General features: G+C 33.5%; 2 protein-coding genes across 3 annotated transcripts in view; both read right to left on the bottom strand.

Moving 5' to 3' along the window:
• Window positions 1–1,064: 1,064 nt before the first annotated feature.
• On the bottom strand, window positions 1,065–6,622 carry LOC147067011 (uncharacterized). Its single transcript, XM_085954329.1, has 2 exons — window positions 6,447–6,622; window positions 1,065–3,950 (listed from the first exon to the last, which is right to left on the bottom strand). Exons 1-2 carry the CDS (start codon window positions 6,464–6,466, stop codon window positions 2,024–2,026), a joined length of 1,947 nt encoding a protein of 648 aa, XP_085810455.1. The 5' UTR covers window positions 6,467–6,622; the 3' UTR covers window positions 1,065–2,023.
• Window positions 6,623–13,756: 7,134 nt separating this feature from the next.
• Window positions 13,757–27,997, bottom strand: part of LOC147067010 (venom protease-like) — a 37,540-nt gene continuing 23,299 nt past the window's right edge. Inside the window, exons 7-11 of one of the 2 annotated variants that reach the window (XR_015071528.1) lie at window positions 26,058–26,198; window positions 19,806–19,935; window positions 17,408–17,530; window positions 16,113–16,502; window positions 13,757–14,571 (exon numbers count right to left, since the gene is read on the bottom strand). Coding sequence is in view for 1 of the 2 variants with exons in the window: in XM_085954616.1 (XP_085810742.1) it covers window positions 16,335–16,502; window positions 17,408–17,530; window positions 19,806–19,935; window positions 26,058–26,198 (562 nt within the window). In the remaining variant the exon portion in view is untranslated. Of the gene's footprint in view, window positions 16,503–17,407; window positions 17,531–19,805; window positions 19,936–26,057; window positions 26,199–27,997 lie in introns of both variants that reach the window. The other variant, XM_085954616.1, reaches the window with a different exon arrangement.

Raw genomic sequence — 27,997 nt, 5'->3', positions numbered from 1 at the left:
GATAAATTACAAGTAATACAGATTTATTACAATTGACAGAAAGCCAACTTACATACTATAGGTACAATGGTCGACAAAGAACTAACAAATTCATTACGTGTACAATGGTTCATATATAGATTGAATAATGTTCTGGATGTTTCCAATTATCAAACACAAATAACATGATATTATAGTTTTGTGGTTTTCTAGAATTAATTAGAATAAAATGAATCAATATTTAAATTGACAATATTATTGATATCAGAGGATGCTATTGTTATCACAGGAAGTTGCGGTTTCTCTAATTAGAATCTCTTATCGACGTATCGATCTAATGCATAACACCTCCCTCTTTAAGACTGAAACTAATATTTTTTAAGTAAATTAGTTGAAGTGTCTGAAATTCCTATCTTTGATTGACATGAGGATCTTATTTATTTTATCTTTCGGCATCTTGTTTTGTATTTCTAGAGAACTTTTATTTCTTTTGCATGAACGTAATCTTCTTTTGTAGTTATGTTGATTGATACATTCTTTACATAGTTTTACATCGTCATTATAATAATTAACAATTTTGTTATTATAATAAGGTATTTCTAAAACAGTTTTGTTATTGTCTAATGATACATCTTCATTTTTATAGACAACATGTTGTAAATAGTTTAAATTATCTATTTGAATATTTGAAAATAGATTTGTTTTATTTTTGATACATCTTCATTTTTGTTTATATACTAAGATAATATAATGAATATTATATAAATGTTTACATATAATATAATTTTTATTTTGACAGAGAGAAAGTATTTCATTTCATTTTAATCATTTGGATTCTATATAATTCAAAACTTTTTATTTGATATAATTCAAAGGTTGACAAAATATAATATGTAGACAGGGGTTGAACATTGTCAAGATCTTTATAGATCAATGAATAACATATTTCATTTCTTATATATTTCATTTTCTTATATATTTCATTTTCTTATATATTTCATTTTCTTATATATTTCATTATATATTTCATTTCTTAACATTAAGATTTTATATAATTCAAAAGAATATAGAATAAGTACATAGATTTTTCTTAATATTAAAGATAATATTTTTAATTAGAAAAAGGATAATCAAATTAATATTATTGATTATATCAATTATTAATAATTAGTAAATTGAATAAATTTGTTTTAATGTGTTTCGTTCTAAACTTTCTATGTTTCTTTTTCTAAACTTTCTATTCATGTTTTTATTTAAGTGTTTCCATAACTTCTAACTTTTACATGGATTCTAGGGTTAACTTTTTTAAGGGTTCTAGAGAAGTTTTCTAGGGAAAACCCTAAAAAAAACCTTTTTAATTTTCTTATATCAATGGAAACTTTTCCTTATTCTAACTTATGAAGTTTTTCTTAAAGTATTTCCTATTCTAACGGAAATTTTTCTTTACTCTAACCTTGTATGGGTTTTTCCTATTCTAACGCGTTTTAAGTTTTTATTTTGATTAATCATGATCAATATATTTATATATCGGGGGGAAAATCGATATACATGTTATTGATTTTATCAACATATTTATATATTAAAGATATTGATATACATGTTTATTGATTCATACGTATTAAATTAATTTTTATTTGGATTGAATTATAACCATTTAATTTTTATCTGGATAGAATTATAACCAATTAATTTTTATCTGGATAGAATTATAACCATTATTTGTTGGCTAACAGACTGATTGACAGACTGACAGTAATTTTTATATGGATAGAATTATAACCATTATCAATATTTTCATATATCAAAGATATTTTACATTGGAACACTTATTTATATACGTATTTATGTGTCACTTAATTTTATTTTTGATCAATTACTTATATATGCAATTTTATTTGATCACTTATATGCATATTTATTTGATCACATGCATGTTAAAAATGTGAAATATTTATTTCGATTAAAATGTGAACTATGAACCATTTCCATTTATCTTTATTTTAGTGAGATTTTTAAATTTTAAATTTTTATTTTAATTTTAATTTTAAGAGAATGTATTATCTCTAATTAAGGATGATCTTTTAGTCATCGTTCTAGTGACGGGCCTAGGATGTTCAGGTATTTCCTCTTCATCATCCTTATATCCTGCATTAATATTTGTTAAAGAAATCGCTGGATAATCTTCTCGTGATCTTGGAGTATTTCTCCTAGTATTGTGACATTGATTAAATATTTGAATACAATTTTTATCATGTGGTGTTTCATTTATATATTTTGAATATAATTTTTTCATAAAATATAACATTACTAATCCGATTAAGATATATATCGTGATTGTAAAATAGTTAGAATGTTTAACTAACGTCGGTTTTTCTTTCATCTTTTTCAATTCATCTTGGAAAATATTAAGTTTATGCGTAGCTACTCTAAGCTCATCTAAATTAGCATTAGTTATTGTTAAAGGGGTCAAGTTAGGTATGGTAGCATTGAAGTTTTCATTTCTGATACAACAGTCTTCATTTACTATATTAAATTCACTTTTAGTCACAGTAACATTTGTTAAAACATCATTACTTGCTATGAATTGTAAGGTTTTTGTATAAGCTTTGCAATTAGCTTCTAATTTTAATATACCTGTACCTAATATGTCTAATTCTTCTAATTGTCTAGAAGGACAATCGATAGTTACCTTTGTTTTTTCTGATTGAACAAATATCCATCTACTATGTGATATTTCATGCCATATACTCAGTTTTCCGAATATAGTTTTTGTAGAGCAATCAGAAGGTATTTTTGAAATAGTTTCTGTTAATAATTTCGTTTCACAAATTCCATTATCTAATGTAGTGAAAATGTCTCTTATTTTACATATAAAATGTTTTTTCGTTAATGATTTGCATTTATCTAAATCGTTGAATTTTATGTATTGCATTTTTGTTCTAGTTATTCCTATATATTTATATTCATTTTGAATAAGTGAGAATACATCTGGGTTTTTTGGATTATGCGGAATTGGTAAAGGTGTTACCTTGAATATAGTGAAATCTTGTGTACTTGTTAAAGGTACTGATATAGCATATATTATTTTAGTTTTATAAAAATATGCTGTTAGGGATGAGATATCCATAATCGAATGTATGTTATCTATAGTGAGAGGTATTGGTAATTCGCGTCCTCGAGTTAATTGTCCTACATGTTTGGATAACTCTTGAAATAATTTCATTGGTGAGATTAAAGAAGGGTGAATAACATTATTCTTGCTAAATAATATAGACTGTATAATATTATCTACTTGGTTCTCTAAATTTCTTACATCTTCTTTTAATAAGGTTATTTGAGAAAGCAATTTAACAAAGTATTCTGTAGCAACAGTTTCATGTTTCATATCTTTCGCAAACACTTCTAATTTTTTAAGATTATCATTCATTACTAATTCGTTAAGTTGAAATCTTCTTACTGTTTCATTAAATGTTAGGATCGTCGATGTTACTACTTGAGTTTGATCTTTTAACAAAGAGATTAATTGTTTTTCATCTCCCGCTACTTTATTGATAGCTTCGTTATAATAATTAGCATCATTTTCGTCCAATGTTCCGAAAATAGTTTTAAATACAGTTCCTATACCGTCAAACCATCCACGTTTTACTCTATTCTTTCCTATTAGATGCAATATAGATTCAAATTTTGAATTGATACCATTTATATCATTTCTTATACTAGCCAATGTTAATCTACAATTATTTGGGCTTTTTTCTAGAATTATTTTCATACAGATTGCATTAGTTTTATCGTATATATCATATAATATTTTATGTTGTGATAGAATATTTTCTGTCTCCTGAAAAGTCACAAGGTTCCAATAGTCTTGATAAAGTTTAGCACTTCCTATTTCATCATAGTAAAGTCCACTTCCTTCGTTAATTTTTTCTGTATGGGAACATTCGCATGTCCATGTTGTTAGCAGAAAAAATCTGGAATAGAATTAATTTGTTGTATGAGCAACTACTCTATTGTAATGATTCTAACAGTAGATACCTGAAAACAATGTATTTTTCTTACAGATAATTTATTCTTTAATATTTTAAGTTAAAGATATATTTTAAATGATTTAAATTTTCTTCTTTTTCATATTGTTGATCTTCTTCATACCAAATTTCTAAACGTATGTTTTCTCTTAATTTGTTTTTCCATATTTCATGTCCGTGATCGGGTATGATTCTAAATATTCTTTCATAGTTCTCCCGACAACTCAGTTCTACTTCGTTTAAAACACGATAGTTCATGTCGTCGTAACCTTGATCTATGAAATGATATTTCTTACAAAATAATCTTTTTAATTTCCTATGTTGTTCGCACAAGTTATGGTGTCCTACAGCTACGTTTGTACACAAGTTGTAGTACACGAAAGCTTCGCATTGCCTGATTTGTTTAAACTTTAGATTTTGTAGAGTTTGATTCAATTTAAGTTTGAATTTATCCATTTTTTCAATTTATTTTGCGATGTATTTTAACTGAAAATTACATAATTTATATTAGTTATTTTGATGATATTTCGTATTTTTCAAAGTTTAGTATACTAATGAATTGACTTCGGCAATTTCATATAGTTTTTTATTTAAATATTTTCTTTCGAATAGAACTTTCAATAATTTAAATTCATTATTGTAACGATTTTATTAATTTTTTATTCACTTCTAATGATTTTTTATTAACTTCAAATGATAATAATTTTTCTTTAAAATTATAAACTTGATTATTCAATTGTCAGAGATATTAAACATTTATTTTAATATCTTTATCTAGATTTCAATCTAAAATTAAATTTTCTTTTATTTAAAGGTAATCGAATTTTATTCAATGTATTCGATATATTTGATTCATAATTAAATTTTGCATAATTTATTAATGAAAAAAGGTTATTTCTTAATATTTCATCGAATTCGAGATTAATATTTTCAATTCATGTCATTTGACAATATATGTGTCTAATTCTTAACACTTTCAATTTTTAAAATTCAAATATAATTTTCTATTTATTCCTGATATAGATTTAGAATTTTCTATACCTTTAATTTGTATTTTATCTTTTCTTAACACCGAATTTATGTCACTATTAAAAGTTTTAAAAACATTTCGTTTTATCGAAAATGTTACGGCTCTTATGTCTACTAGAAACGTATAATTGATAGAATAATTTTATTTAATAAGGTTCACAAATGGTAAATTTTTAAAATGATTTTTATCTATCTTAATTTCATTCACTAAAGATATTGGTTCAAAAAAAAGTTAAATTTTTATTTTATTATATTATAATATTATATTCATAGAGAGTAATCAAAGTAAGATTTAGAATTTTCTTCTTTCTTAAATTAATTATGTATGTTATGACTCGATATATTACCTATTCCGTTGAAACATACCACATCGGATCGTTTGAGCCTTTTGAAACAAAATTTATATTTGATTTTCTATCTTTGAGATATTTATCTCGTTTAGACGGGTCTTTTTTAAAGCAATTATCTATTAAATGTCCTGATTTCTTACAATAGCTACAAAGCTTCTTTTGATGATTATTTTTCTGTTCGAAATTATAAATTTTTCTGACATTATTATTTTTGTTTTTGAAACAAGTTGTAGAAACATGTCCAATCTTTCCACAAGTCTGGCAAATTGGTTTGCTCTGCATAATAGTTTTATTTGTTTCTTCTACTAAATTTACTAGACCTTCTTCATGTGTGGCAGCTTTCAAAGCTTCTGTTAAAGTATTAAGATTCATATTTCTTATTTTCTCTGAGAGGCTTGGGAGTAATCCTATTATAAAACGGGTACGAGCCTGTTCATCAGTTGAAAAGAATCGCCCTTCTAACAATCTTTCATTATTTTCTTCGTGACTAATTACTGTTTTAATTTCCTTTGCACAAGTTTCTATTCTGATCATAAATTCTGAGACTGATTCTCCTTTTTGTTGGCGACATTTTTGCAATTCTAGTTCTAGTTGCATAACTGTTCTAGTATCAGCAAAATTCTGTTTGAGATGCGCTTTCAATTCATCAAATGTTTTAAAAGATCTAATTCTACAAGCTAATTGAGCTGTATCTATTATTTGAGTACGAATGTACGAAAGTAGAAAGTCATATTGATTTTCATCAGCGTGTTCAAAAGCGATTTCACAATTTTGTAAAAATGAACTTAATTGTTTTCTATTACCATCAAATGAATGTTGTATAAATGAACGTAAATCAGAGTTTGAGCAAGGTTTTTTTTTAGTACTAGATTCTGAAGTGTTAGAATTACTATCTGGATTCATTTTGAATAATTTAAATATGTAGAAGTCTATATGTAATTTTTTATATAGTTTTGCGTATAATTTTTATACAAAATAATAGAAATTTTTATGTTTCAAAAATATAAGAATATAAAATATAATAAAACTTAAATTTAATGGATAGTTCTCTGCATGTACTCACAGTAATGTATTGCAATTCATTCTTCTATCTTGATGTCTTGTATCTTGATGCGTTGATATGTCTCGATGATCTACGTGAAGAAGTCTTGTCACAATGTGCACTTGTGTTTTCTTTCTTCTCGCGTCGATGTGGATTCACAGATTAATCTTGGAAGATGCGGTTCCGCGAGGCTCTCCCGGCAGCAAAAACCCAAAGGTTCTTTTTCCCGATGTTACTGGAAGGTCTCGAAGAAGACGTCTGCTTGTCACTTTCTTTGTGATAAATCCCACGGATGACACCAGTTGTTACGTCCCCAAAAAGTGGAATAGTTTAAGTAAGATAGTTAATCACTTTCACTAAGTCTTTTAGGTTTCGTAATATACGAAATTAAATAGTCTTTATACTTGTTAGGTATTATTTGCTATTTTATTATTATTATACAGAGGACTATGAAATAGGACTCTGTAAAAGTCTCTTTTGATTTGTCAGGAATAGCGAAAGAGGGCGGATATATTCATAGGAGATATCAAATCGAAAATAGAAGAACTTTTGATAGATGTTTGATTTATTAAACGGCGATAAATTACAAGTAATACAGATTTATTACAATTGACAGAAAGCCAACTTACATACTATAGGTACAATGGTCGACAAAGAACTAACAAATTCATTACGTGTACAATGGTTCATATATAGATTGAATAATGTTCTGGATGTTTCCAATTATCAAACACAAATAACATGATATTATAGTTTTGTGGTTTTCTAGAATTAATTAGAATAAAATGAATCAATATTTAAATTGACAATATTATTGATATCAGAGGATGCTATTGTTATCACAGGAAGTTGCGGTTTCTCTAATTAGAATCTCTTATCGACGTATCGATCTAATGCATAACAGTACGCTGAGTATGTCCCCCCTTAACGTCATGAACATCTAGTGTCACCCGAGAACTTTCGGCGAGTCGAAATTCTAACAGTTTTACAAAAACACGGGAGGGGGGCCGCTGGCAGTTTGAACCTGACAGACATCTGGCAGGTCGAAAACTGTCCGTCTATGGGCGCAGTAGATATATCTACCAATATGGCCGTCATTACGTATTAACTGGCATGTTCAACCTGTTACTCAAACTGTACGTCTATAAAACCCATGCATAGTGGCAGTTTGTATTCCTGGCATCGCTCTATGATTTCTCTGACGACTTGGATATGGTCCATAGTGCTGTATCCTCCTCTAAATCCAGCTTGTTCTCTCGGTTGGCTCTCGTCTAGTACATTTTGCAGACGGTTTGAGAGAATTTTCGTGAACGTCTTGTAGAGAATAGGGAGTACACTTATTGGACGATAATTTGCTAGGTTTTCTCTGTCACCTTTTTTGTAAAGAATGACAATGCTGGCATTTTTCCATGCCTCTGGGACATCCTCTTTGCGTATGCAGGCTGTGAACAATTGTGCAAGCACTTCATTTGCATCCTTTCCCGCTTTTTTGAGGATATCTATCGTTAGACCGTCTTTCCCACTTTTCATGTAATTTAAAGCATGGGTTCAATTCAATTCAATTTCAATTCAATTTATTTATTTTTAACATATTGTGGACATTACAAATTATAAGTTTAAGACGTTCACAACATGACATTTAGAAACATGACATTTAGAAACAAAGAAATATAAAACAGTATTACATAAAAAAAGAGATAGATAGTATGTTATTAAACAGTAAAAATATGTACATACAAAAATATTAATTAGTATGTACACGGAAGTACACCGGATGAGTTAAGCAGACCCTATGTTAAGAATTTATAAAATAACGTCCACCTATACTCATCCTCACGTAGGTGGAATATATCAACACCCGAAGCAATTTCGTTGAACATAGTTATCGCCCTCCCAATTGGCATTACCAGTGGCAAGTTGGTTCTGCACCTTGGGAGAATAAACAACTGATGTTCTCTATTTCTAAGATAGTTATCAGGGGGACACAGGTCAACACTACCCAGAATGGCAGAGTTCTCATTTTTACCTCATATAAGTCGAAAAAAATACGTAGCTAAATAAAGATTTCTTCTAAATTGCAAACTGCAGTATGTAAGCATGCCTAAGAGAAAGTCAGTTGAATAAAGCCACGGATAGTATCCGTACAACCTCAAATAAAGGAGTCTCAAGAATGTCTTCTAAACCCTCTTCACCATAAGGGCATACTTCAACTGATGTGGTTCCCAAACAATAGACCCACTCTCAAGTCTGCTTTGAAATAAAGAATTAAATAAAAGTTTTAATACCGTAACATCCGAAAAGACCCGGGAAGTACGCATAACGAAGCCCAACATTTTAAGCGCCTTGTTACAAATGGTAATTATATGTCTTATAAATGTCGGTTTACTCTCAAACGTAATGCTAAGATCCCTTACAGATGATATTCGTGACAGAACTCTGCCATGCATCGAGTATTGGAAAAACAACACTTTTGAGGCTCTGGTAAACGACAAAAGAATGCATTTATCAATATTGAATTCTAGTTTGTTACGCCTGCCCCAATCTAATATATAATCTATATCATGTTGGACCTGACGACAATCGTCCAAGGTGACAACTTCCAAAAAGAGTTTCAAGTCATCAGCGAACAACAAAAACATAGCATTTTTTATTAACAATGCTATGTCATTTATAAAAATCTTGAACAGCAACGGCCCTAAGTTTGAGCCCTGAGGGACACCAGAAAATGTGTATAAGATCTGTGACTGATAAAGGCCGTACGATACGTATTGTTGACGGTTCCTAAAATAACTCCCGAATAGCTTCAAAAATCGATCAGACAATCCAATAAGTTGGAGTTTTTCCATCAGGACATCATGATCGACTTTGTCAAAAATGCTTTCGAGAAGTCATTGTAAGAACAGTCAAGCTAGTGGCCTCTATCCAGGGCCGATGACACATAATTGGTAAATACCATCAGGTTAGTTTCCGTTGATCGGCTTGCTCTAAATCCATGCTGTTCATTTATTATAAATGACTCAATTTTTGGAGAAATCATGTTGTGCATGATCATCTCAAGAACTTTTGCTGGTGCAGAGAAAACAGCTACCGGCCTGTAATTCTCCACTGATGACTCTGTACCACTCTTATGGATTGGAGTAACCTTCGACATCTTCCACGTTTCCGGAAAGATACCTGTCTCCATTGTAAGATTAAATATATATGCAAGTGGTCCTTTGACAAAATCAACACACCCCTTTAAAAAAAATGTAGGGACGTTATCAGGTCCCAAAGAGTGAGTATTTTTTAGTTTTTTAATAAATTTAAGCACATCACTCTCATCAACTGGAAAAATATCAATGGACTGGGCACCGCATGATGGCTGTCTCAACGTGGAGGCAACATCCGAATAAGGAATACTACTTGCGTAGACAGACCTGAAGTGACCAGCAAATGCTTCTGCCACTCCATTTCCGGTCACCTCTTCGTCTTTCCAACTCATCGAATCGGCATACCCACCATCCCTTCTAAATGATTTAATATAATCCCAAAACGATTTAGGATTTTCACGAATGCAATCTTCTACCGATTCCATATATGTTCGATAGGCCATTTGAACAGCTTGCCTCACTCTCAAGCGATAAAGGCTAAACATTTCATAGTCGCGTTGACCAAGCTCAGCCTTCCAAGCTTTGTGATGGCAATGCTTGATCTGAATGTCCCCAATAATCTCTCGAGAAAACCACCTCGGGTATCGCCTTCCACCACGACATGGCGACCTCCTTGAAAAAGATTCATCAAACACATTATATACAGTATTATAAAAGAATTGTACCGCCACATTTACATCACAAATCCCGAGAAACTCACTCCAATCTACTTCACTCATTAATGAGTAAAGTAGCTTGAAGTTTCCACCTTCAAACTTCCATCCCCTGCACCGATCGGTTTCATGTGAGGGTATTTCAGTTCGTAGCGGGCGAGTCGACCGAAACCTGAGCACAAAAACCAAAGTAGGATGAAAGTCATCCTCCCGTATAAGGGGGGACATGCATCGGGAAACTGACAAATTGATGTTGCTGAATACCCTATCCAGAAGCCCATTACTAAAGTTAGAAATATCATTGAACTGAGAAAATCCAAAAACAGCGCACATAAATTCCAGGTCACTGTTGACCCTTTCACCGTTGCGCGCTGAAGTTAGATTAAAGTCTCCCATCACAATAATTCTTCTGTCTCCAATCAAGTTGACACTAGATGGCATATTCTCAACAAAACATTTATACACCTCCACGTCACTGGCTGGAGGAAAATATACAACACAAACGTAAATAGTGACTCCACCAAAGGTCCTCATTTGGAGTCTCTAAAGCATGGACACGTTCGGCCTTCTACCCCTCCATGCTTCTAACCCCCAAAAGACAGCCTCCACCCTGCGTGTGGCCTGCGCCGGAATCTCGATCCCTCCTAAAGACTGAGTACCTACTCACTTCCAAAATATTCGCGATTAAAAACACTGTCATTGAGCCATGTTTCAGTTAACCCTATGACATCATAGTCGTCAGCCAAAACATTTCTCAAAAAATCGACAGCTTTTGTCTTTAAGCCACGTACATTTTGGTAGTAGAACAATAATTGCCTTGGGCAATTATTATTTTCATTGTTAAGTCAGCTGGTTGGCAGCCGTGGTGTTTCAATTTTTGACACCCATTCTTTAATGAATGAGTAACGTGGCCAATTGTCAGGCTTTAGAATCAACGTACTCAGTTTAACAGCTGGGATCCTATCTTAAAAGATGCGTAGTGCCCTTTTGACTTTAGCTTTGCAATTGTAAATTCGGCGTTACAATTTGCAAGTTTTTTTTTAAATAATCAGACATATCCGCAGCAGATGTCTCTGGGTGAAGGGGTAGAAGTGGTAGTTTTTAACTACATCGCTCCCCTTCAATCCTCCGCCTAAGCTGCCACGGACAGCCGCTGGTCGCTTCTTCTTCACTACTGTAGACCAATTTCCGTCTTCAGTACATCGTCCAACAGCCGAAATGTCTATAACGTCACGCTCTGGATCAGAAGTACTTTCCTGCGTTTTCGAGATCTCGGTCGTAGACTTTTTACTGATGTTATCTAAAACCTGGTGACCTGGTTATTCGGGACGTCATCGTACTAGATAGAGTCGCAGTCGCAGTCGCAGGTTACTTCCCAGGATGTGATTTCGGAAGTATGGTCTTCCGAATTTCCATTTCTCTGAAGATCTATATATAGATATAGATAGAACCGATCATTTACATTCAAATATCGAATGTACCTACGCATTCGCGCACTTCTTTTTTTTTGGGTGAGAAAACTATTATCTTGTACAATATTCACATATTGTTTGACAACGCCTTCATTGGATTTTTCTATTTACTACGATAAGGAATATTTGAAATTAGATTTTCTATGATACTTCTTTACGGCTGTTCAGACACTCATTTTTAATTGAATAGTTCGTAACGTAAAGATATTTGACGCTACAATTTTCATAGATTACACAATATGCCAAGTACGAATTTACTGATTATTTTTGCAAACAAAGAAACATGTTTAAATATGTATTTATTTGAAATAATGTAATTACTACGTGACAGACGCTATGTAACAACGGGTGATATTATAATATTATAATATCTAGGTACTTACCTGTTTATACCAATCCACTGCCGGATAAAAATCTCCCAACTTGATTTTTCTCCTCTCGGTCATATGAGTTGCTAAATTGATCAAAATCGGTGATATTATATCATATACCCTATCTATTTACAACGCCATTGTTTCCTCATGTCAGGCTCACCAGACACCAATAGCGAGGGCCGTGCGGCTGGTCAATGCACTCCCTAGAGATGTAGACATTTTTAGTGATGCATTATGTATTCTGTTTTAAACTCTATTTTATTGTTTAATTTGATTTTCTTAAATTATTGTCGTTTATGAATTTTATTTATTTTCTATAAAATTAATTTTTGCTTGTTTTTTTTCTGTCTTGTTTTTTCTCTAATTGATTTACTTGTACTTTTTATTCTAAATGTCATGTTGTGAACGTCCTGAATTAATAATTTGTTATGTGCTCAACGTGTCTTTTTTTAAATAAATAAATAAAAATAAATTATCATCATCAACCTGGATCAATCCATTGCTGGATGAAAGACTCCCTAATATGATTCTATTCCTCTCGGTCAAATGAATTTCTATATTTTATCAAAATTCGTGATATTTTGTCTATTTATATCGTCATATCGTATCATAAACCTGGATCAATCCACTCCTGAATGAAGACCTCTCTAAACTGATTCCACCCCTCTTCGTCTTATGAATTAATATATTTATCAACATTGGTGATATTATAATACTCGTATATCAAACTATTTATATTGTCATTATCATCATCAACCAGGATCAATCCACTGCTCGATGAAGGCCTCTCAAAACTTGCTAAAAAATATTGCTACATCAAGATTATGTTATAATATAATATAATATCCTTATTCATTTCATCGTTATCATCATTATACTGGATCATTCCACTGCTGGATCCAGGCCTCTCCATGCTGATTCCACTAATCTGCGTCCTGTGAATTAATGTAGGTAGTCATAATTGTTAATTTTATATACCCATTTATATCATTATTGTCATCATCAGTTGCGATCGATCCACTGCCAGATGAAGTCCTTTCCAAGCTAATTCCACTCATTTCAGATCCGTGCATTGCTTCCTTTATCAACATTCTTTTGATATGAACGTCCCGCACCAGTAAACGTCATATTATTTGACGCTAAACTTTTGTTCAAAATTTGATTTTTTATAGTGTTAATTTATTTATCGCTGCAAGCAATTGTTCTTTTATAGACAATAGGACAAATTACTGTTTAAATCTATTTTTCACGTGGCTAACCTTCTTCTATTACCAAAGTGGGACACATGGGAGGTTAATTCACATTATTTTGAATCACGATTTATGCTAATCACATGTATTGCTTTATATTTGGTTGAGTGAAATTATCATTTTTAAATGCACGGAAAATAACGAAAGATTTATAAAAGTACCTACACATAAATTGTATCAAAACATCAGTGCTAGTAATCGGCGATTACCAGCTATTCTGTTAGGCCTAACAGCCCGAGGTGGTCTCATACGACTTCCCGAAGGCCGAAATCCTAAATGGCCGAAATATCGTTTGGCCAAAATCCTAAATAGCTTATGACTACGCATATGACCCCAAATTTATATTGGCAGTAATGACTTGCAAATCGTAAAAGGGACAAATCAGCAAAATCTCAAACTGTCTGAGGTGTTATTGAATTGAAATTCTTTCCACTGTTCCAAATTGTTTGTTTAATAAATGTATCTAGCACATAAAACACACCACACTTAAGCCTATTCCAGAATAACAGTTTATGTGAACAATATTTTTCATCTGCGGCTGAAAAATATAAAAAAGTAGGTACTTATAACATTATTTTCTCAGAACATAACACAAAATTTCTGTAAATGTACATGACAGTATCTCTTCTCAAAATCGTTTGTCTCTCTTGTCATAAAATCATAAATGATACAATACTGACTCAAAGTGTAACAATGCTACGATAACTATAATAACCTTTTAATAACTGACTGATAATTAGCTATTATGGTAGGAATGCGGAAATTTGAAGTAAAAACGATTGGCATATTATAAAATACAATATATAACAGAGTATTTTATTCGTAAAAAATAAAAATAGGTACACCACGCCACATGGTAATTTTTTACTTAAAAATTATAGTCAAACAAAAGATAAAACTAAGAGAAAAATAGGTAACGAAAAAGTAACACACAAGTAACAATAATATGAAATAGTCACAAATTTTAGTTGGTTGGGACTTGCTTGACTCATATTTTGAATCCCGTTATTATTATATTGTTGAAATTAATTTTAAAACATTTGCTTAGCAGATAAGGTGCTATACATTAACGCATTGAATTAAGATTGTCTGTATTTGAAAACTTTCTAACATTGCAGCGCATACTTTGAAAACCACTGTTTTATAGCGTATTTTCTGTTGTTTGTAATTTTCTTGATGTGTTTCACACATTGTGTGGATGGAGCCGTTTTTCTATCAGCACAACAGCTCTGGGGCCTTATGTTAGAACTTGCGAGTCGTGTGAAACATCGTAGTCATTCGCGAAAGTGACGTAGGTTATCGAAATAAGGCATGTCGAAACTTATCACTACCTGAATTAGTCATAATCTGTGTCGACAATATTACCCATACCAAAGGGCACTCGTGACCATAGTCCCCCATACGAGTTGAGTATGTGAGCATGCGCACTGATGTCTCGCGCCGATAACGCAGTTTAGTTTTCAACTGTCAAATAAAAGTGAAAGGTAGGCTGCGAAAAGATAGTATTTTATTATTGGGCTCGCGAGAATAATTACCTACATATTATTATTTTATATTTCGCCAAAGCATTGCTATAGATTTGTATCGTTCACCCAATTATTATTGTAAAATATGTCAATCCCATAAATAGTTACTTTTGCGGCACTTTTAGGATCACGTAATCATCCGCGAAACAGATCAAATAATTATGTTAACTTATGTCAAAATGCTTTTTCACTCAGAGATGCACTATTTATACGTAATTTTCGATTAAACAAAGAGCTTGTGAGATATATTTTACAAATTCTCACGCCATATAGGTTTATTAGGTATCTTAAGTTTAATGTTACTACCTACCTACAAGCGTGAAGAGTTTACAATGCGAAAAAATGAATATGGTTGTATAGATTAAAATTAATCAAAGACATAGAAGATGTATGTTATATTTTGACACATTATTACGTTTATAATATTATATCCATGGAGAATTAAAAAGTCGTAGGTAGGTATAATGTTGAGACGGACATAACCTCACCTACCTCATTTCTATTAAGATCACTTAATTGAAACCTCTCCATTCTTTTGCTACTTTTGCACGACGAAGGACGTGAATTCATGTACCTATTACCCGATTTCCATGTTTATTTTGATATTTCGTTTCGTATGTGACAGTGACCTTGAAAATCAAAACGTCAAAATAAATGAGTTCGCTGACGGAAAGAACACGGCATTACCAATTTATAAACAATAAAGATGCCGAATTATTATATTACCTATTCACAATGTTACTTAATACTCTGTTATCTTGAGTTCAATTAATTATGTTAATGTTTTATAATGGTTTGTAATGAATAAATACCTACATAAAAATAAATGTTATTGAAGACACTGTGTTTATTTTGTTAAATCTTGTTTTACAGTGTAATAATATTATATGGTTTCGCATTTATGTAAGGTTATATTCTACGTACATATATCTATATCATATTATACTAAATCAATCGAATATTGTAGGAATTATACACAAACATAACCAACAAAAATAATGATTTCGTTTGACATTTCATTTTTGACGTTTCATCTTGTACCATAGACACCGATTTTCTCGGTTTTGGCGATGTTGCCAACTAGTCACTCGCGAATTAAAATAGTCCGTAGCGAGTGGCTTCAAAAATAGGTGTTATCGTATACGGTATGAAACGGGCGATACTAACTTGTCATACCACACGGTTTTCGACCATACGACTCGCAAGTTCTAACATACCCGCCCTGGGAACAGGAATCTATTCTCATATCACAAACCTGTGAACTTGCTACAGATTAATCTGTGACACAAAACTTCATGCAACTATTATTATGAATCTTAGTAACGTTTTTCAGCTGCACCTTCATATTATTTTTAGTCTCCGGATAATTAATTAAAAAGGTTATTTGACATCTATTTAGTTTGTCTGATTCAGTTACTTGAAAATTATTATAAGTTTCGTGTTTTTCTGTTTTAATAATTTTTTACGCCTGTCAATATTGTGACATTATGGCCAGACAACACTTTCGATCCACGGGACGTAGGCAGCAATTCTCAAATACAAGTCTGGAATAGATTTAGTACCGCAGCCAAAAGGGATAGTCGAAACTCCCACGATTGTATATGTGCAGTAGACGTTCTTGTTCTGTATTTGAATTGGACTACCGTAGTCACTCTGCAAATTAAAATGTGATTAAATTATTAATAGTTATTTTTTTGAATGGGCATCTACCTAACCAGCAAAAAATATACCGCGTAAAATCTAGTGTTTTTGAGACCCGGTCAAGAAAAATCAACCCTTTGAACTTTTTCATTTTATTTTATAATAATAAAACAAATAAGTACATCAGTAGGTACGTATTGTACGTATTTAGATTTTAAAATCAACATTATTTTTAATCGAAAGTGTGCTTTTGTACTTTGGACGGTGTAAAGCTGTAAAGGACGATATCTACCCACTGTTAAAAGGAAAAAGTATATCACCCACAGAAATCAAATTTTACAGGAAGACCAAAAAGGTTTTTGTCGTGGCTTTCGGACAAAGTTAAAAAATATACAACAGACATAAACCTTAAATGCATGACGATAATTAGTTTGTTTTTTTTTATGTTCCTAATCTGATATTAATTCTTGGGGTAGGTAATTAAAGAAAAACCAATAAAAGATGGTTAAATATTTTTTCCAACTTCACAGAGGTAGGTACCTACGTCTTTTAAAAAAATATATAACCTAAATTTATATAATAATTCGGCATTTGCACATAACATCCTTTGATCATAGCGTGAACCCATTTATTCGTGTTCAATTTTATTATCCATCAAACGTATTTTGAAAAAAATCTGAGAGTTTCGTGTGTTCCATTCTGGAAAAATCCTTTGGTTTCTCAAACTTATAGCAATAATTTCTTTTATTTTGTTAACTATCAATTCATGGTGGAACATCATTGTAGTGTTGTTTTTATTTAATTGAAACAGTTGAAAATGTCCCACTGAGGCGGACGAAACCGGTCCTAATCTATTGATTAAAAGTGGAATAAGTACTACAAAAAAAACAATTATAACAATAATCCTGTTTTGTTACCTGGCATGTCCCTTTCCCTTCCGTTCTGCTTCCATAGCAAACGTATGCGTCATTGTAGATGGTTAAATTTACGGTCAAATAAAAAGCAGAGCACTGGGCGTGCGGGATTTCTTCCAATTCCACCTAATCAAAAAGACATACGATGAGTGCATTGAGTTCATTATTTAATCAGTAGGTAGACTCTCTGTCACGTAACCTTTCCATTTGGAATAGATAGAAACGTGAATAAGCCAATCGGGTGCTTGGAATTTACTAATACAATTATACGGCGTACGTGTGTAAACCAATAGAGTGCCCGGCTTTTACGAATGCATTTATACGGTTGCGTAAACACACAAATCCTTGTCACTGTGTGCATTGGCAAGGTTACATGAAGGATAGTCTACGGCAGGGTTTCCAAAACTTTTTTTGCAATGGAACACTTCCCAAGCCCGGAAATTTTAACGGAACAGTCAGTTTAGTTTTAGGTTATTTATTAGGGCAGCTAACCGTTCTGCCAATTTTGGCGACTGTCGTTAAACAGACAAGACTTGTCAGCCGGTCAGTTAAAAACAATATAGGTACCCCATCTTTTTCATGCGCACGGTGTGAGAAAAGATGGTCCTTCGTCTGTATTTAGATCATGCCCCCCACATCCCGAAGCAGGCTCCCAGGCTAGGATCTTTGGCGGGCCCCCTACTTATCGTTAAGGTTAAAGGCAATATGACGATCTACAGTTGCATATTTTATTCCAAATGGTGTTCGAGGTAAAATTAAGGATATTTTTAGCGATTTTTATGTATTTTTAATACACCCACTTTTACGTTGTTTGCACAATTATGGACATGTCAAATATCGACAATAATCAAAAACTGTAAGTATGGGAAATCCACATACTATTAAATTTTAGTAAGCTTGAAATGAAACAGCGCCGTAGGCGACATTTTTTACTATTAGTGCATGTTTGTGATGTGTGTTTATCTCACTTGGCTGGTCGATCTTTCACGCCGGGCCCCCAGGCTAGAGATCTTTCAGCCCTCCCTCCTTGTGGGAGCCATGACCTATCTAGATACTTGACGTCAAAACATCAGTGGAGATTGATCATCACTCGCCTTTCAATATAAAGTAGATTCTTTAATTATTTTAGTTTTACTTATTTTACTTCTACTTAGTAGAATATCTTTAAATCTGTTGTGTGTGTGCAGTGTATAAAACCTTTCCAAATGGTGGCGGAACACCCATTCAGTTCGGCGGAACACTGGTGTTCCGCGGAACATAGTTTGGGAAACCCTGGTCTACGGTGTTAGTTTAATAGGACCCGCGGGGGAGGAGCAGACAACGTAACGGGACACATGTAAATTGTATGTATTAAATTTCACCGTATTACAGTACAAACACCGTGAGATGTTGTACCAAAAATATATGGCCGTATAGCATTGGAACAAAAATTGACGCGTTGTTCGTGGATCATTGCAGATAATAATGTTTCAATTTTATTATATTCGATACGATCAATACTTTAATATTAATTGGTATCAACTATCTGATAATAACGCTGGCATTATTATCAAACACCTATTTATTAACCTACTTTTATCATTCAGAATTATATATCAATATATATATACGATGTGACTGTATTCCTAATTTACTTACCTACCTATTTTCCTCCGTTTTTCCCGTTCATTACGTGTTTTTAAACGTTTTATTCATACATAAATTAGATGTCGGTGCTATATAACAGCTCACGGTCAACTGTTATACGGTTAAATGCATACATACACTTTTCCGGACACGAACATAATGACCGCCTCGTCAGTGCGCCTTTTATATTATAATGAATATGCATTGATTCAAACTTAATTATACATAATAATAATGTTTTATATTTGCAAAAATACTATGAAAAAATGTGAGCACATGTGTTTGTACAGTAAGTAGTTGGACCAGCTAAACGGCTAACTTATTGTTACAATAATTATACTGCCTCAATACATAAAAGTGATAAACTACCCTCGATAGCTGCCGATAGCTGCCGATGGCAGTCTTGTGTATAGAATAAATGTGCTGGATTCAATTTAATTTTTCAATTTGTTATTAATCTTCTGACGAACTTATATTATAATTTATTAATATTATTATAATGTTTCCTTAGTCAGTGTTTCATAAATGCTCACCACATCGACTAGTCGCTGATCGATTTTTCGTATACATAACACGCGCTACACATTTTGACAATCGCTCGCCAAAATGGAAAATGCTGTAGGATAATGATAAAAGTAGTTAATACAGAGTGGCGACGATGATCCTATTTAAATCCCTGTGTAATTATTATAAAGTTTACAACAATCAAATCGCATTCGCCAAGTGCGATTTTTAGAAAAATTGTCAACATTGATAACTGTTTTAGAGTAGGTACCTTTAGTAGAACATTACTCCGTGGTCCATTTACTGAAGTAGTTCCCCATCCAGCGAGAACTGCTTTGTTTATATTAACGGTTGGGTCTACATGGAGACATGCTGGAATTACAGCTGGACCAAATGTTGCACTGCAAAGTAAAAAGAAACTAATATAATACACATTGTAATAAAAACAAATGGTTATAATATTCAAGTCTCAAACTGGACTAGAACGTACCGGAACGCAGCTCCGGTTCATGAAGTCTCCGAAATTATCGTTCCGTCTTGTTAAAATATTAATTTGACTGTCTGAGTTAGGTAGGCCATATAATAAAAATATATCACAGATAAGATAATATATTTATATTTTCGAAAAATTATCGGTCGCTCCGGTTCGTAAAATTTTCCATTTCGTGCGCTGGTTACATTTATTTATCAGGTAGGACATAGTTAGTGACACGATCATGATTTACTAACAAGATTGAATAAAAAATCTTCAACTATAAGCCTCGTAATACCATAAACATTCACATGTGTGATTTTCTTTGACGCAACCGATTCGACAGAAAATTTAAAATGTAAGCAGGGGCTTATGTGTCTTATTTGTACGGCGCACACGGACGGCCGAACTAAAAGGCTGCCTCTTGCATTTGTCTTTTTGCACCTGCTGACCCTTGGTATGTGCATGTCCCCTCCAATACGCGAGGATGTGTATCATCCAACTCTATGTTTTCTACTCAAGTTTCAGTCGACTCGTCCGCTACAAACTGAAATTCCCTCCACATTTTGAGAATTGGAGGCAGAAACTTTGAGTTACTTTAAGAAATTATTTCTTTTATTCAACAAATAATTCACAATATTTGATAATGTAACATTCTTTATATTGAATATACATAATTTGAAGACACCTTAGATCCTGGGCAGGTACAGCGCTCTGAATGGAAAATTTTATGAACCGGAGCGCTAAATAATTTTCCAAAAATATTAACATAGTTAGGTATCTAATTTTATGTATATTTCATAACAATAAGTGTGTTCGATTTTTTGTTATATGGCCTATCTATCTAGCTCAGATGGTTAAACTATTTTGTTTTCACGAGACGGAGTGATAATTTTGGGGATTTCATGAATCGGAACGGCTTTCCGGTGCGCTCCGGTCTATTTCGATCCCTGTACCTACCTACTTGAAAAAAATCTTTTTTGAAAAAATACGATAACTGACTTAAACCTGTAACCACTGGAACTGTGCCAGTGTGCTTTACCAATTAAACTATGGGCATTTTACTTAATCACGACGAATTGAAAATGCATGAAATGCTTATCAAATTGGGTTAATGTCAGCTATCGGTTAAGGACTCAGCGTAAACAAAAATATTGGGTCAAAAGTTGGCTTCATGAAGAACAGCGCGGACGGCATGGTTTTACAAAGAATCCTATCAAAGAACTAACCCTAATTTAGTGTAATTAAAATAACGAGGAATGAGACAGCGGCGCTAGTTCACTCTGTTTTTTAGTCATCTTGAGTATAATTATTTGATGGTATTTGAAAGAGTCAAAAAAGAGATGTTTGTGACGTTTGACTGTTGACTTTGACAGAATGACGCTAATAGCTACTTGCAAAACGGGCGGTTACTTTGGATATTTTTGCACGTTCTCGGCAATCTTCGGTAGGTGAATCGTGCCTGAGAAATAGAAATTGTTCTAATTTGTCCACGACTGCTCATGATTCCGTAAAAGTGACTTTCAACCGTAGATAATAGTTTTTCGCAATCGTGGCAGACGGTCGGCCCAGACGGAATCTGCCGATTTAATATAAGCATAAGAGTTGTACCCAGTCATCAGTGGAGAATTTTTGGCCGGTAGTTGTTCTCTCTGCACCAGCAAAAGTTCTTGATCACATTTCTATTTTTTATTCGTAAACAGACTGTCATGTCTGTTATAATACATGATTTAAAAAGTAATAAACAAAATACTACTTAAATTATCGTTTTATTATTAAGTTAGCGGTCCGCAAAATATTTTTCCTTTTATCACCGGTGATCCGTAGGTATAAAAAAGTTGGGAAACCCTGGCAAAAGGTAGTTGGCAATAGATCGAGCCCAAAAAGTGTTGGTCACAACTACAAAAGTATACTATATCCCAGTGGTGAAGGGTGACTTTTTGAAAGAGGTAGGCTGTGGGAGTAACGATGCTTGTCAGATATATTTGCGGGAAATAAGAAGATAACCCAACATTACTACTGATGAATAGGTACGCTAAAACGAAGAAATTTCAAAAGCTTAATTAGATTGTTATAAGTAGTTAGTTTGAATTACGTATGTATTTTCCTAAACATTTATAAAAGTAACATAAGCTCAAAATATATTACCCATCATCTATGAAAATATCCGTTGTTGTATATATAATATTATGTTCCATAACAATTTATAATTTAACCCGTAAAACTAGACATTTTAAAATACTTCTATATTTAAAACACAGACTTAGGTAGGTACAATATCAAATATCTAAATTGTCTAATGAGTGAACTAATAAATAAATAAAAATCACAAGATAAATTATTTTATATTTTTAACAACAATCAATACATATTTATGTGATTGAATCCCATATAAATTATTTTTTAAATTATCTTATTAATTATTTTGAATAAATGTGCTCTCGCGACGTAAGCGCTAACGAAACAGCTTGTACATTTGTATGCGGGACGCCAGAAATTTTAAAATAATGAGAAAAAAACTTCATATTGAAAAACCCGTCGATTCACGCGAAAATAATCCTATACAATATGTGAAGCGAAACGCGGTGTGTTCTATTTTTTTAAACTTTTGAGAGATGCCATAGATGGTTGGATGGATGGATGGGATTGTAATATGGGAAAAGATCGTAAAATTATGACAATTATACGATAGATGTCTTTGGGCATATTGAATAAAATATTATTTGTGATTATATAAATACGTCAACATGAAAATACAAATTATTTTTCTTACGAAGGTAGGCTTTAAATAATCGGCTAGTATGGAGTCTTCGCCACTACTATATCGTATATCATATCCACAGCCTATGTTATATTATGAAAATCAAGAAAAAGTAGTTTCAAAATATTATACTTTTTGCAAATATTGCACTTTTTATTTTAGAATTATAATATACATATAACACCCCGGAAATCCGGGTAGGGAGTTGAGTCGGGGCCGCACAGCCCGATCCGACCTCCGCGCACAACTCTCCGGTCGACCTGACGTTAATGACGCCCTGGTAGCATGCCGTCGGTCGGTACGTGTGAGTCACACGACCAGCTTCCACCCTTCGACTAGCTCAGTGATGTGAATTGTTCAGGGCGGTCAATCGAAGCTGTCTTTTGGGTTGGTAGAGCACGTTCAGTGTAAGGTTAGGTCTTGACAGTTGATTATGGTGGATATTCACAATGAAACACACGTTGTTCGTAGCACAAAGTTTAGGTTCACAAAAATAAAAGGTTACTCGCTATACACACGGATACACAATATCAATACACAGGACACAATTATTAAGTTTTACACAGGTTTTAATTTTTGCAACAGCCCTAAATTTGTTAATGATGGGCGTCGTAGGCTGTGGCAATTAAAATTTAAAGATCAACGGGACACGAAGTCCGTCACGTATCGGAGGCTTCGGCTAACTGCCTGCCAGACTGGTTATGTCCCCGTTTCAGCCTTATCGCTGTCCCTCTCGATCTACCCATGAACGCTCATCCCTCTCTGTCGTTCTCGCCTGCGGCAGAACGCTTAGCCTTTACCTGGGTTTTACCTTAAGGATTGTCCAGGTCATTTCTTAGCTAGGTAGTCAAGAGTTACAGCGATTTCGGGGAATTGAGCCCAAAAGAAATAACATTAGGTATCTTAATACAAATACGATTTAAAACTAAAGTTATTTCCTTCGAGTCTCGATCATACCAATCTCGCATGACCAACTTTTATCTCCCTATCTAGCAATTTGTACATTTTTTAGTACTGTTAATAAATAAAAGTAAAGAGCATTCTATTCATCGAGCGGCGATAGAAGGACATTTGGCTTGGCGGACTATAAGAAACATGAATGTGGCATCCATATCTTCGCTCGTACTTTACCCTTGAGGGGTCCTCTATACACGTATAAACGTGGAGGTAACACATATATATATTCTTTTTAACACTACAACAGACCATAAGACCCAATGAGGGTAGTGTACTGAAATAGTAGTGAATTTAGAAATGGAAGATAAAAAATCATAAACACCCAGGCTTTAAGAAAATACTAATAAAATTACACCCACGGTGGCCGCGCGGCTTAAGCGTTGGACTATCACGCCGTGGGCCTCAGGTTCGAATCCTGGTAATGGCAAGTACACATATTGTTTTTTCAAATTCTGTGTGAGTCAGGGTGTGGACCTAATAGGTTGAGCAAGTGGCTGACATCCATTTTTCGTCAAAAACAAAATCTGTTAATACAAACCTCTACTCTGTAGAGGCCCATATGATCCTATTAGGATCGGACATGGTCGAAAAAAAAATTGTCGATAAATTAAAAATTAATGCAGTCTTGGTAACATTGATTTTATTTTAAAGATATACGGGACAAAAGGTCGCATTCAAGTATACCTGGTAAAATACGAGGGTGGGTCAATAATTCCTTAGAAAAAAGCATTAAAACAGTTTTATTTTTGTATTTTTTTTTTATTTCTCAACATAATCTCTTTGGAGCTCAATACACTTGGTTAGACGTTTCTCAATTTTTTTTAAACCGTCAGAAAAATAAGTTTTCGGAAGGTCCTCAAAATAAGCATTTGTCCGATCGATGACTTCTTCATTTGAAAAAAAACGTTGTCCACTTAGCCATTTTTTTTAATTTGGGAAAAGGAAAAAGTCACTGGGGGCTAAATCTGGCGAATACGGTGGGTGGTCGACCAATTCGAACTTCAATCCTTCAATTTTAGCCATTGATCGTAAACATGTGTGAACGCGGGCATTGTCCTGATGAAAGAGGATTTTTTTCCTGTTTAAATGAGGCCGTTTTTCTTCAATTTCGTTTTTTAGCTGGTCCAATAAAGATGCATAATAATCCCCTGTTATTGTTTTTCCTTTTTCCAAATAGTCAACGAAAATAATTCCACGTGCATCCCAAAATACAGTAGCCATAACCTTACCAGCTGATTTTACGGTTTTCGCCTTCTTTGGACATGGTTCGCCTTTCGCAATCCACTGCTTTGACTGTTCTTTCGTCTCGGGAGTATAGTGGTGTATCCATGTTTCATCTACAGTCACAAAGCGACGAAAAAATTCATCCGGATTGCGTTGCATGAGCGACAACAGGGCTTTAGAGACCACCACCCTATTGCGTTTATTGTCGACTGTGAGCAAACGCGGCACCCATCTTGCAGAAACTTTTTTCATGCCCAATTTGTCATGTAAAATAGAAATGACGCTACCTTTTGAGATCCCTGTAACCTCAATTATCTCACTCAACTTTAATCTTTGGTCACTTAACACCATATCGTGGATTTTATTGATCATTTCTGGTGTAGTCACCTCTACAGGACGTCCTGAGCGTGGTTCATCCTTTGTTGATGTACGACCACGTTTAAATTCATTTAACCAGTTATAAATAGTTGCAAGTGAAGGAGCAGATATGCCGTGAACTAAATCCAACTCATTTTTTATTTCCTTTGCTGTTAACCCTTTTATATTAAAATGTTTAATAACAGCTCTAAACTCAATTTTCTCCATTTTTGTAAACAAGCATTTTTTTTTTTTAAATGTACGAAAATAAAAAACAACAACCCGACCAATCTGATTGAAACTTCGCAGCATACTGAATCGGTAGTGCCGCTGCATGAAAACAAACCGCTTACAGTACTAGTCGCGCCACCTGTCGGCTTTTCTAAGGACTTATTGACCCACCCTCGTATTCTAGCTTTATTATAATAAGTTTTAAGCTGTTTGCGGTATCTTATCTCCACATGCCAGATGCCAATAATTATGTAAGCTAGCTGCTTATTAAAAATGCTAGATATGGAAAGAAATATGCTAAGTTGGCAACGCTGGCTAAGCATGCATTTTGCACAGAGGTAATAATACAAAATGTGAAATATTGCGGCATTATTATTTATTGATAAGAAGTTTAACAATAATATTAATAAATATAAACTTGTTGAGTGTGCGTTTTTTTATCTGAATAAATATAAATGAGAATGTAAAACAATAATAAAAAATTTAAGCTCAATAGTTACGTACGATTACGTGTTACTTACTCTCTATCAATTTTCAATAGGGCAATTGAATCGTACGTCGTACTGTCTGGATTTTGCACAATGTGTGTGATGTCAAAAAGCATTTTTTTGTCGATTGGTGCACCTATATTTGGAGATCCAAGAAGCACAAGTTTTAAATTTCTGGAATAAAGATAAACATAGATACAATAATTTTGCATAAGCAGTGTTATTTTGTTAAGTCTTATTATCTATGTGCAGTCAGGTACTTCAATTTGATAGACACTCAAAAAACACTTACTAATAATATGATCTAAGACATAAATAACGTTAATTTTTCATGAAACTTGTATGCGATTAAGTTAGCTAATTTAAATGGTAAGCGCAGCGCATTACTGGCAAATAAAATCATTCGATGAGACAACACTTTTATTTATTACTTAGAGAACTTAAATATTCTTATGTTATGATAATAATAATGTCCATTGTCCAATCCTGTAATGATAATAAATAAATTAAAATAATAAATTCCACTAATATTGAACATTTTGGTACACCATTTATCGTTAACATTGCAGCGTGAGCTATAAATTAACAATGACTGTTGAAAGGCAAATCCACTTAAGTGACTGTTGCCCAATGCAATAATTTGAAATTATAATAAGAAGGTTGTGCAAGAATTAAAGATCTTTATTCATTTTTGGCGACGCGGGTGTTATTTCTCAAAAGATGGCAACTTGGGTGTAGCGTAGACTTCCCTCTCCAGAACGAGTGGTGAGCCGGCTTGGTAGCTGTTTCAGTATGACCTTTGCGTCCGTTTGAGATGGACTCTCCGCTATCGAATTTCGCCGCCTGCGAGATGCGTTCAATCATTCGGTTTCTCAACCAGGAGGGCGTCCACCCTGTTGAAATCAATCGTCGTCTCACATCCAATTACGGTAATGTGATGAACCAGCGGAATGTCAAGAAGTGGTGTACTGAGTTTTCGAGTGGTAGAACGAGTGTTCAAAAACCAGAAATTCCCTGGCATGGACAATATCCCAGCTGAATTAATGAAATGTGGCGGTGAAAACCTTTTAACATGCATGCATGAACTTATGAGTAAGGTGTGGCAGGAAGAAAAAAATCCAAAGAATGGAACATGGGAATAATATGCCCCCTTCATAAAAAAGGAAACGTTATGGATTGTACAAACTACAGGGGCATAACCCTTCTGAACACAGCCTATAAAGTGTTCTCCAATATCCTGTACAGAAAAATGGTTAAATACACGGAATGCGTAATAGGCGAGTATCAATGTGGTTTTCTCCCAACGAAGTCGACCTTCGATCAAGTATTTGCCCTACAACAAATCCTAGAAAAATTCCATGAACATAAGATAGATACATATCACTTATTTGTTGACTTCAAGGCAGCCTATGACTCCATCAATAGGCTAAAACTCTACGAAGCATTATATGAAATGGAGATCTCCAATAAGCAAATAAGCCTGGTTAAGATGTCAATGGCAAAAGTGGAGTGTCAAGTAAGGATACAATTAGAACTCTATGGTGTGCTGTACACATACAATGGTCTCAGACAGGGTGATGCCCTTGCCTGTTTGCCATTCAATATAGGACTGAAAAAAGTCATCAGAGACTCTCAAATACAAACAACAGGGGTCATATACAATAAATCTGTGCAACTCCTTGGCTATGCCGATAATATAGATATAGAGGCAAGATCAGAAACAGCCTTAAAAGAGTCATTTATCGCACTGGAAAAAGCTGCCATGGAAATGGGACTCCAGGTGAATCAAGAAAAAACAAAATACATGCCTGCAAGTGAGGCTCCTTCAAGCTCACCACTCATGATTGACACGTATCAGTTCGAAAGGTTCGACGAGTTTATATATCTGGGATCACGCATTACCCCTCAAAACGACATCAGCCAAGAAGTTAGCAGAAGGATTACTCTGGCAAACAAATCCTACTACGGTTTAC

Source organism: Rhyacophila brunnea, unplaced genomic scaffold (genome assembly GCF_057557595.1).
Source record: "Rhyacophila brunnea isolate RB1 unplaced genomic scaffold, BYU_Rbru_1.0 scaffold_4, whole genome shotgun sequence".
Lineage (NCBI taxonomy): Eukaryota > Metazoa > Arthropoda > Insecta > Trichoptera > Rhyacophilidae > Rhyacophila > Rhyacophila brunnea.
This window is presented reverse-complemented; position numbering and strand designations above follow the sequence as displayed.